Here is a 12,129-nt window from a genome sequence, read left to right as displayed (position 1 = left end):
TGTTCCCTATGCTTCAGCCATAGGCTCTATCATGTATGCAATGCTGTGTACCAGACCTGATGTGTGCCTTGCTATAAGTTTAGCAGGGAGGTACCAAAGTAATCCAGGAGTGGATCACTGGACAGCGGTCAAGAACATCCTGAAACACCTGAAAAGGAATAAGGATATGTTTCTCGTATATGGAGGTGACAAAGAGCTCGTCGTAAACGGTTACGTCGATGCAAGCTTTGACACTGATCCGGATGACTCTAAGTCACAAACCGGATACATGTTTTTATTAAATGGCGGAGCTGTCAGTTGGTGCAGTTCCAAGCAAAGCGTTGTGGCGGGATCTACGTGTGAAGCGGAATACATAGCTGCTTCGGAAGTAGCAAATGAAGGAGTCTGGATGAAGGAGTTCATATCCGATCTAGGTGTCATACCTAGCGCATCGGGTCCAATGAAAATCTTTTGTGACAATACTGGAGCAATTACCTTGGCAAAGGAATCCAGGTTTCACAAGAGAACCAAGCACATCAAGAGATGCTTTAATTCCATCCGCGATCAAGTCAAGGAGGGAGACATAGAGATTTGCAAGATACACACAGATCTGAATGTTGCAGACCTGTTAACTAAGCCTCTCTCACGAGCAAAACATAATCAGCACCAAGACTCCATGGGTGTTAGAATCATTACAATGTAATCTAGATTATTGACTCTAGTGCAAGTGGGAGACTGAAGGAAATATGCCCTAGATGCAATAATATTGTTGTTATTTATATTTCTTTATATCATGATAAATGTTTATTATTCATGCTAGAATTGTATTAACCGGAAACTTAGTACATGTGTGAACACATAGACAAACAGAGTGTCACTAGTTTGCCTCTACTTGACTAGCTCATTGAATCAATGATGGTTATGTTTCCTAACCATAGACATGAGTTGTCATTTGATTAATGGGATCACATCATTAGAGAATGATGTTATTGACTTGACCCATCCGTTAGCTTAGCACGATGATCGTTTAGTTTGTTGCTATTGCTTTCTCCATAACTATACATGTTCCTATGACTATGAGATCATGCAACTCCCGAATACCGGAGGAACACTTGGTGTGCTCCCAAACATCACAACGTAACTGGGTGATTATAAAGGTGCTCTACAGGTGTCTCCGATGGTGTTTGTTGAGTTGGCATGGATCAAGATTGGGATTTCTCACTTCGATTATTGGAGAGGTATCTTTGGGCCCTCTCGGTAATGTACATCACTATAAGCCTTGCAAGCAATGTAGCTAATGAGTTAGTTACGGGATGTAGCATTACTAAACAAGTAAAGACACTTTTCGGTAACGAGATTGAACTAGGTATTGAGATACTGATGATCGAATCTCGGGCAAGTAACATATCGATGACAAAGGGAACAACGTATATCGTTATGCGGTTTGACCGATAAAGATCTTCATAGAATATGTAGGAACCAATATGAGCATCCAGGTTCCGCTATTGGTTATTGACTGGAGACATGTCTCGGTCATGTCTACATAGTTCTCGAACCCGTAGGGTCCGCACGCTTAATGTTCAGTGACGATCGGTATTATGAGTTTATGTGTTTTGATGTACCGAAGGTAGTTCAGAGTCCCGGATTTGATCACAGACATGACGAGGAGTCTCGAAATGGTTGATACATAAAGATCTATATATTGGACGACTATGTTTGGACATCGGAAGGGTTCCGAGTGATGTTCGGGCATATACCAGAGTACCGGGGGGTTACCGGAACCCCCCGGGGAGTTTAATGGGCCTTATGGGCCTTAGTGGAAAGATAGGAGGGTCTAACAGGGCAGGCCGCGCGCCCCCTCCCCCTCTGGTTCGAATTGGACTAGGAAAGGGGGGCGGCGCCCCCCTTTCCTTCTCCTTCTTTCCTCCTTCCTTCTCCTACTCCTACTACATGGAAAGGGGGGATCCTACTCCCGGTGGGAGTAGGACTCCCCATGGGGCGCGCCACAGGAGAGACGGCCCTCCCCCTCCTCCACTCCTTTATATACGGGGGAGGGGGCACCCCATACACACATAAGTTGATCATTAGTCTTTATCCGTGTGCGGTGCCCCCTCCACCATAATCCACCTCGGTAATATCGTAGTGGTGCTTAGGCGAAGCCCTGTTCTGGTAGAAACATCATCACCGTCATCACGTCATCGTGCTAACGAAGCTCTCCCTCGAAGCTCTACTGGATCGTGAGTTCGCGGGACGTCACCGAGCCGAACGTGTGCAGATCGCGGAGGTGTCGTATCTTTGGTACTAGATCGGTCGATCGTGAAGACGTACGACTACATCAACCGCGTTATCATAATGCTTCCGCTTATGGTCTATGAGGGTACGTAGACGATACTCTCCCCTCTCGTTGCTATGCATCACCATGATCTTGCGTGTGCGTAGGATTTTTTTTTGAAATTACTGCGTTACCCAACAACTTTGCTGCAGATAATTAATCTCCAGGTGTGGTTGAATTGACAACTCAGCTGCTAATACTTGCAAATATTCTTTGGCTCCCCTTGTGTCGAATCAATAAATTTGGGTTGAATACTCTACCCTCGAAAGTTGTTGCGATCCCCTATACTTGTGGGTTATCAGCACCCCCTCCACTGCCTCTCAGCTATGTAAACACTGTAATATTCCAGAAACTCTAGGGGATTCGTCCAAACATAACTCCAGCTGTCGCAAGTTCCAGAACCACGAGATCTAATCTAGAGGCCTTCTCCAGCACCCTGCTGGAGGGGTCAACGATCACGGAGGGGTTCTTCATCATCACCATTGCCCCTCCGATGATGCGTGAGTAGTTCAACACAGGCCTACAGGTCCGTAGGCAGTAGCTAGATGACTTCTTCTCTCTTTTTGATCTTCAATACAATGTTCTCCTTGATGTTATTGGAGATCTATTTGATGTAATGACTTTTTGCGGTGTGTTTGCTGGGATCCGATGAATTGTGAGTTTATAATCAGTTCTATCCATGAATATTATTTCAGTCTTTGTTGAACTCTCTTATGCATGTTTGTTATAGCCTCGTATTTCTTCTCCGAAATTTTTGTTTGGTTTGGTCAACTAGAATGATTTTTCTTGCCATGGAAAGAGGTGCTTTGTGATGGGTTCGATCTTGCAGTGCTCAATCTCAATGACAGAAGAAGACATGACACGCATGTATCATTGCTATTAAGGATAAAAAGATGTGGTCTATTCCTACATGAATAGTTCTTGTCTACATCATGTCATCGTTCTTATTGCATTACTCCATTTTTCCATGAACTTAATACACTAGATGCATGCTGGATAGCGAGCAATGTGTGGAGTAATAGTAGCAGATGTAGGCAGGAATCTGTCTACTAATTTTGGACATGATGCCTATATACATGATCATTGCCTTGGATATCGTCATGATTATTTGCTTTTCTATCAATTGCCCAACAATAATTTGTTTACCCACCGTAGGCTATTTTCTCGAGAGAAGCCTCAAGTGAAATCTACGGGGCCCGGGTCTATTTCCTATAATTTTATTCTCAGATCTATTAATCCAAAAATCCAAAAATACCTTATTGCACTTTTTCTTTACTTATTCTTTTGTGTTTTTGCTAGATCTATTTATCCAATCTCATACAATTTAATCTATCTCAATACCGAGGAGGGATTGACAACCCCTCTTACGCGTTGGGTTGCAAGTTTTTGTGGTTTGTGTGCAGGTGATATTTACATAGTGTTGCTTGGTTCTCCTACTGAATTGATAATCTTGGTTTCATAACTGAGGAAAATACTTACCGTTGTTGTGTTGCATCCTCCTCTCTTCTTCGGGGAATTACCAACGCAGATACAAGCAATCAGGATGCGAAAGGAAAAGACAAAGAGTTGACCTAGCCGACTTTTAACGTTCCCGCCTGTCAGCATTATAAAGGTCCCACTCGTCAGGAAGTCATGCAAGTAATGGTCAAAGACTTTGACCCGATGACAACCCTTCGTTTGGGCATTTGTGAGGTTGGGCTAAGAAGATGAGGAGAAACGTGGGGAGAGTTAGATGGATAGGGCAAAACTGAGAAGAACTAAGGAAGGAGGGGGCGTGAAAATAGAAAACCCTTGTAGTTAATAAACATTTTATAGCTATACAATAAGCGAACACAATAAATCGTATGTATTTTCAATTTTACCTCACATATTATTTTACCAGATGTTCATGCTTCATACAACCAAATATCATTGAAATGTATTGTAAAACATTCCCACAACAACGTATGCGGCATCATCTAGTATTTTCTATTTCTTGTCTCTAGAATTTTGCGTTTTGGCCACGTGGTATCCAAATGGAGGTCATAGAGTATTGTTTGTTCTGGTTTTCTGAAATTCATGTTACATGACATTTCATTTTTCACAGTTTTTCACACTACTCTGAGTTTATTTACTGTCCGAAATATCTTTGCCTAAGTTCAAATTTGATCAAATTTGTAAGAAAAGTTATTAACATCTACAGTACCAAATAAATATAATTAGGTTTATTATTGAATATTATTTCACATCATATATATTTGTTATTGTAAAAGTTAAACTTGGTCAAGCTTTATAAGGCTTGACTTTGGTCAAAGCGAATAGATAGAGTAAATAAAAACAAAAGGAGTACTATATACTTGCGTTCATGCATTTCAACACAACACCCAATTAAGTTTGACACTGAAGACATACCACTGCTGTAAAATGAAACTAGTAAGAACAACTCTAGAAGAGTCATCATAGTGGTAGCCTCCATAATATATATAGATAGCGCGCCATATGCATATGTAATATGCAGAGCCAAAGAACAGAAACATAAGCGCCATAAAAGCACACTCCGGTATTCTTTTATATGAGACCAGATTATCAGTGGATAGAAGGCATCCTCACCTTAACAATGGAAGTCTTTGAACTAGGATTTCAACACAGATTTACAAAATATATTTCAACAAGGATTACAAAATAAATTTCAACTAATTGAACTACCGGCTCATCCTCCTCTTTGAAGTGACCTCGCAGATAAGGGGCTCCAGCGACTTTGGTTGTCATGCGATCGTCGAACGCATGTGCATGTGAGATACACATCATTTTTGAAGGTCAACATAAGCGCAACATGTTGGGAAACGTAGTACAGAACAAAACAAAAATTTCCGTAGTAAGAGCAACTCCAACGGATCGATCCAAACGGACAGCGCATTTGTCTACTTTTTTATTCGTTTGGATCGGCCGCCCCTCAACGTCCGTCCAGTTTTATATTTGGGTCGGCAGTGCGTCCAACGCGCCGACCCATTCCATGTCCGTATTCAACTTTTAAGTAAAAAAAACCCGCGGCCGATCATGCCAGCGGTCATATCTCATGTTGGCACCATGCCAGCGCCGGCATACAATGCCGGTTTCAGAAAATATCACCACAGTTCATGTTGGCGCACTCGTCAGCCGGCCGACACACATGCCAGCACACAAAAAAGGATGAGACTTGAGTTCGATCACGCCATCGCGGCTCCCGTGGTCATGCCGGCACACCTGCCGGCATAAAAAAAATGGCACTCGCCGCCATAGATCATGCGTCGTCGAACTTGAGCATGTCAGCCTGCATCTTCTCAAACCACGGTCTCTTTCTTGGCGATACGGTGTTGAGATCCACCTTCATGATCTTCACCCCGGTCATCATGCTCGCGAGAGCCACTTCTTTCGCATTGGTCTTGGCGTTGGCGGCCACGATCTCTAGCATCTTGGCTTGCTTCTCCGCCTCTAGCTCGAACATCTTGGCTTGCTTCTCGGTGTCCAGCTCAAGCCTCCTTCTTTGGATCTCCATGAAAACATCTATTTGCTCCGCCTTGAAACGCCGGTGCTCCTCCCCCCTTGAGTCCTTCTTATTCATCATGCCGTCCACGCTTGCGATCAAGGCGTTGGTGGCCGCATCTCGCTTGTCCTCCTTCTTGGAGTTAGTCTTCCCCCGTGGCCGTGCAGGCTCGCCCTCCCCAACATCCTCCACGGCTTTCTTCCCCCCACGCGACTTGAGTGCGGCATATTGCGCCTTGAACTTCTCCTCGTTCTTGATGACCCGATAGCAATGGGAAAGGTTGAAGCACTTGCCATTGTGTTGAACTTTGAATGCCTCCAAAGCTTGAAATGCCTACAAAATGTTTCCATGCAAGCATATGGGCAAGTGATATGCAAATGAACACGTAAAGGATGAACTTGATGACACAAAAGAGGGCGGCTTGCTAGCATGCCATGTCTTGCATGCCGATGCCGCTAACGGGGCGGGCCTTGACGCTCCCAAGAGTGGCGTAAAACTTGTTGCACTCTTGTTGGATCACCCTCCACCGCTTGGGAATGGAGACCCACCCGCGCGTGCTCATAAATTGGTAAGGCGGAAACTTCTTGTGCTCATGAAACTCTCAGTGGACACGAATCCAAAAGGTTGGAAGCTTTTGCTCGGCGCCCGTCTTGGGGTCTTGTCCAATGTCTCGCCAACACTCACAAAGAAACTTGTCCCCGGTCGTCGTGTACGCCTTCGTGCGCTTGCTCTTGCGCTTCGGCTTAGGACCGACGGCTTGGTTGGCGAGCTCGTCCTCGAACAAAGGCTCCACTTCGATGTCGCACTCGTCCTCTTCCTCTAGCCCGTAGTCATCCGGGAACTCGTGGTCGAGGGGGAAGCCGTCCAGGTCGATGCCGACCTGATCACGCATGAAGGCCGCCTGATCGGGATCATAGTCAGCGGCCGGCGTGGCTTCGTGTCTCGTCGGGATCGTAGCGAGCGGCCGGCGCACCGCCCTCGAAGATAAGATTCTGCATGTAGTCCTCGTCGACGGACGGTATTTCCTCGAACAGGTTGCGGGCGTCCGAGAGCACGCCGGCCGGCGTCTGCCGCGCGCGTTTCCTCGCGCCGCCGAATGATGAGCCACCGGCCATCGAGGTGGCGTTGAGGTCGATGGGCGCAGGCGCGAGCGTGGAAGGCGCGACCACGCTCACGTCGGGCGAGCATTCCCCGGAGAGGCGGGAGGCTTACGGGTAGACATGGAAGCCGGGGATCGGGTTGCAAGCCGACGCCCGGGGTGAGTTGGGCATCACCATCCGAGGAAACGCCGATGAGCCGGTGCTGGCCGCCGCGACGGCGGCTTGGACGAGTCCGTGCTGGCTAGGGTTTAATCCTAGCATGTAGAGCGCCCCCCTCGTTGCTGCCGCGACACGGGCGTTGGTGACCTCCTGCTGCGCGGCGGCCTCATCCCTCGCGTCCGCGACGTGCTTCCGGCCCTTCCTCTTGGCCGACTCCCTTGCCCGTTGTTCGGGCGTCAGCATCTTCTTTGGCTTGGTCGCGGCGGCGGTCTTGCGCGGGGCACGAGGCTTGCCTTTACCGGAGGGGGCGGCGGCGCCGGACGAGGCGAGGGAGGCGAGGCCGGCGACGGCGTGAAGGTCGATGGCGTCCTCCATGACGGGGTGTGGGACGGGAGCGCGCGCGAGCGGGAGTGTTTTTGGAAAAAAATTGGGAGAAAATGACGGTGGCTGCTCACCGACCAGCGGGCTCGGGGAAAGGAGTAGGCGCGCACGCGTCCGTCTCGTGTCCGCGCCGACGTAAATCGGGCTTAAAATTGAATCGGGAATGGGTCGCCATGTGAAGGCCAAGCGGACAGGCGTCCATTTGAATCGGCGCGTTGAGCCGTCTTTTTTGTCCGCGTCGACCCAAACAAACGACAACGGATGAAATGGATCGTCCCATTAGAGTTGCTCTAACGAACACACACATGATCACTACGAAGATGCAAGAAGTAGATCAATCTTTACCAACAAAAGGACTAGTACAGCTCGTTCAACTATGTGACTAAAAAAGAAAGATTAAAATGGGAACAGAGATCTAGGTACTAGGTAAGCAAAGCTAGGGAGACGATGCTCTGGTAGTCGTGCCTTGCCAAAGGCCAAAGCACGCAAAGACCACATCATACGTCCACATGCACGGCACGCGGCCGGTCAGGACTCAGTCAGGACCACGGGAAAGAAGAAAGGCCCGGGCGATTCGATCGAGTGACCTCTCCCTAGCGTGCCCCGAAACGACGCAGACGACCTCGTATCTGTCCCGACAACACTCGAGCGCCGGAACCCAAGGCCCCAGCGCGCGCTCCGGCACGGGCGCACGGCTGTCCGACGCTCCCCACCGGCACACCGTACGTGCACGCCGCTCGCCCGGTCGCGCGTCCTGCACCACGGCGGCATAATCATACTCTCTCCGGCTATGGTGGTAGTACGCGGTACATGGCCGCGTGAGATCGGTATAAGACTACCCACAGTAGGAGTAATATAAATAGTACATCACATATATCTAAATAAAATAGGTGATATGCCAAGCAATAAATGAAGAAAAAAATAATAACATTGCTAATAGTTACTAGTAGTATGAGTAATATCACATATAGTATTAAGACAAAATGAGTCTATAGCATAATAAATGAAAAGTTGCATATTATCACACATATGTTACTTTCCATTATAGAGGTAGTAACATTAACTAGTAACATATGCATGTTACTAGTATATGTTACTACCCATTGTGGCTAGTCTAAGGCCAACTCCACCGCGCGATCCCATCTTGTCCGGGTGCGTCCGTTTGGAATAAAACGGGCGAATAGCGCGGCCCAACGCGCGGTCTCAAAAGGACAAATGTCCGGATTCCGTCTGTTTTCGACCCATCCCCGGCCCAAACTTGCGCTCGGTTTGGGTTGAAACGGACGCGCGTGGACGGCCTCGACGCACGGCCTTGTCCCTCCCGTGGCCCGCCTGTCGGGGACACTAGCAGTCCCTCTGCTATCGCTTCCACCCTCTCTCCCCGCCCCGCCGGCGCCGCCGCTATCCTTCGGTCGCCTCCTCACCATGCAGCCCCGGACCCTCCATACGAAACCACGTCTCGACATGGCCGTCACCACGCCCGCGCTTTCGCCGTAGTTTTGGCCGTCGATCGGAGGAGGTTTGGCCGTCGCCGTCTTTCCCGGTGGCAGAGGGGACACGACCGCCGGCAACGTACCACCCCTGCGGCCAGTAGCTCCAGAGCGGCCAGTAGCCGGCCGGCAACCACTCCTGCTGTGTCGAGGTGATCATCGCGGCCTCTTCGCCACCACGACCGCAAGGTGTTCGACATTTTGCCCACAAAGGTATGGACAGTGGAGACGAGTTTTTCTTCCATCACTTCCTTTGTTCATCGGACGATTCGTCGTCAGATGATGAAGATCTTGTGGTGGCTACACTGGTCGTTCACGACCACATTCAACGGCAGCTTCCTCGGTACAGGGGGTCAGTCCCTGGCCATGCTTCCAATCTGAACCGCAACAGGGAGAGAGAGGCCACGCCCTGCTCTATGCCGATTACTTTTCCAACACCTCGCTTTTCAAGCCGGATAAAATTCCGTCGCCGTTTTCGAATGGCAAGGCATGTGTTCAATCGTATCTGAGAGGGAGTAGTAGCTTATGACCCATATTTCGAATGCAAGACGGATGCCCTTGGCAAGCTTGGATTCTCCCCTTACCAGAAATGCACCGTGGCCATCCGCATGCTTGCATATGGAATTCCAGGCGATCTGGTGGATGAGTATGTGCGTAGAGTGAGACAACATGTCTGATGTCAATATACAAGTTCTGCCAGGCTGTGATCGAGGTGTTTGGCCCAGAGTACTTGAGGCAGCCAACTGCCGCTGATACAGAGAGATTGTTGGCGATCAACACAGCTAGAGGCTTTCCATACATGCTTGGCAGCATAGATTGTATGCACTGGGAGTGGAAGAACTGTCCATTTTCTTGGCAGGGCATGTCAAGGCATGCACTGTCATATTAGAAGCGGTGGCTTTGCAGGATCTTTGGATATGGCATTCTTTCTTTGGCATGACAGGTTCTCACAATGATATCAACGTGCTGCAGCATTCTCCAGTCTTCGCAAGGCTTGCAGAAGGCCACTCCCCACCTGTCAACTTTGAGATCAACGGCCACCAGTACAACAAGGGATACTATCTAGCTGATGGTATATATCCTCAGTGGTCAACTTTTGTGAAGACAATCTCGAAACCCCAAGGTGAGAAGAGAAAGAGATTTACCCAAATACAAGAGAGTGCTAGAAAGGATGTGGAACGTGTTTTTGGTGTGCTTCAATCCCGATGGGGTATCGTCCGAAACCCTGCATTGTCATGGGATGAAACGGAGCTTTGAGAGGTGATGACTGCTTGTGTGATCATGCACAATATGATCGTCGAGAACGAGCGTGATGAGAGTATCTTCAACCAAGGATTTGATTATCAAGGTGAAAATATTGAGCCCCTGCACCAAGACCCGGCCACATTTGAACAGTTTGTCCAATTCCACTGCAAGCTGCGTGATTGGCACACTCATTTGAATCTTCAAAATGACTTGGTTGAGCACGTTTGGGATCACATTGGCAACCAATAAATGTATTGGTTCATTTTATGTTCAGTCGAGACAATTTCGATTTGGTTGTAAAACTATTTTATTATAGACAATTTCAAATGGGTTGTAAAACTATTTTAATTTTCAGACAAATATTTAGACGTGCAAACTTGTTTCGATGAAAATATGGGCATTTTTTGCCCTGACGGGCAGGATGGGCCAAACAGATGCGGCCGCGTGCTGGGCGCATGGCCACCGCATCCCAGGACACGCTCGGACACGACCCCATTGCCCTACCCAAACGGACAAAACCCTGACAAAACGGACGTCCGTTTGGGGTCGCGCGGTGGAATTGGCCTAAGAGCAACTCTAGCAGACCCCGCAAAACGCCCGCCCCGCAAAAATTCCGGCGAGTATGCGGGCTCGGCCCAATTTTTCGGCCAAAACAGAGCCCGCATACTCGCCCGGCCCGCAATTTTTTTTGCGTCAACCCGCAAACCGCACGCCCCAAGCAGTATAACTGCGGTTCCGCGACCCTTTTGCGGGTCCAAACCCTATCCCTCCGCCGCCGCGAGCCACCCGTTTCCCCTTTCCTCTCTCCCAATTTCTCGCTGTCGGCGACCACCCGCCCCGCCCCCAGCCGCCATGTGGGGGCGCGTGTGGAGCTCCAGACACGGCTCCGGCAGTAGATCCGGCCGTGAGCGTGACCCGGAGCGCGAGCGGCGCGTCCGGTCGGACGACGCGAGGAAGCGCGGCGCCCGGAGGTGGACTAACCACGGGATGTCGCTGCCGGCGAGCTTCAACCGCCGCGAGACGGAGGAGTACGACCGGCGCGCGTCCTTCTCCTCCGCGAGGTCCTACGCCGGATCCTCGTCGTCCTCCGGCGCGGGCTTCCTCCCTGTGAAGAGGGAGTGGTCGGACGACGAGGAGGAGCTGGAGCCGCCGGCGCCGTTCGCCTTCGTCCCGATGAAGGAGGAGCCCGAGAAGCCCGCTCCGCTCGGCCGTCGCGGAGTCGTCGGCCCCGAGGACTACGTCGCGGACTTCGACGCCGTCGCCGCCGCCATCGCCGAGCGGAGCGTGCACGAGGAGGAGAAGCGCCGGCGCCACACCGAGGAGCTCGAGACCCTCGAGTGGCGGCAGGCGGTCGCCGATAACCGTGCCGCCAACGAGAAGCCTGAGGAGTGGCGCCGCATCCGCGTGGAGCAGGTGGCGAAGTACGTTGACTTGTGCAGCTCCGGCGAGGAGGATTGAGCGTCCGGCTACTCCACGACGTTGTCCAGTTGCCGCGACCTCGCCGCCGTCAGATCCAACCCCTATGCTAGTAGTTCAACGTAGATTGTAGTATAAAGTATGCTTGTAGTTTGTTGATCATGTGATGAACTATTAGTGCAATTTCTCTCGTGAAAGTGTTTTTTCAAATTATGCAGGTTTTGATATGGGTTCTGTTCGGCCGCGCATGTTTTCGACCCACAAACGCGATCTTTGTGAAAGCGCAAACGTGTTTTGCGGATCGAATTTTTGCGGGGTGTGCTAGAGTTGCTCTAAGTGCGTGTGGCCACATATGTTTAGGCCATCCGTTCCATGTCACGGAACAGTCGCGCCGCGAATCCCAGTAGTAGCAGTAGACGATGGATCGGGAGGACCACCGGCCACCGCCGGGTCCCCGGCCATTATGCGCCCCTGTCGGAGCTCGCGTGGGCAGTTGGGTTTGGGCGGCCTCGGGAGATGCCTACC

General features: G+C 49.9%; 1 protein-coding gene across 1 annotated transcript; it reads left to right on the top strand.

Annotated features, from left to right (window-relative positions):
- The first annotated feature begins 11,040 nt into the window (after positions 1-11,040).
- LOC147965566 (uncharacterized) lies at positions 11,041-11,646 on the top strand. Its single transcript, XM_087527266.1, has one exon. The coding sequence runs from the start codon at positions 11,041-11,043 to the stop codon at positions 11,644-11,646; it is 606 nt and encodes a 201-aa protein (XP_087383392.1).
- Positions 11,647-12,129: the final 483 nt, after the last annotated feature.

The sequence above is a fragment of the Triticum urartu genome, chromosome 6A (genome assembly GCF_056163025.1).
Source record: "Triticum urartu cultivar PI428250 chromosome 6A, HENAU_Tu73, whole genome shotgun sequence".
Taxonomy (NCBI): Eukaryota; Viridiplantae; Streptophyta; class Magnoliopsida; order Poales; family Poaceae; genus Triticum; species Triticum urartu.
The sequence above is the reverse complement of the archived record's forward strand: the minus strand, read 5'-3'. Positions and strand labels throughout refer to the sequence as shown.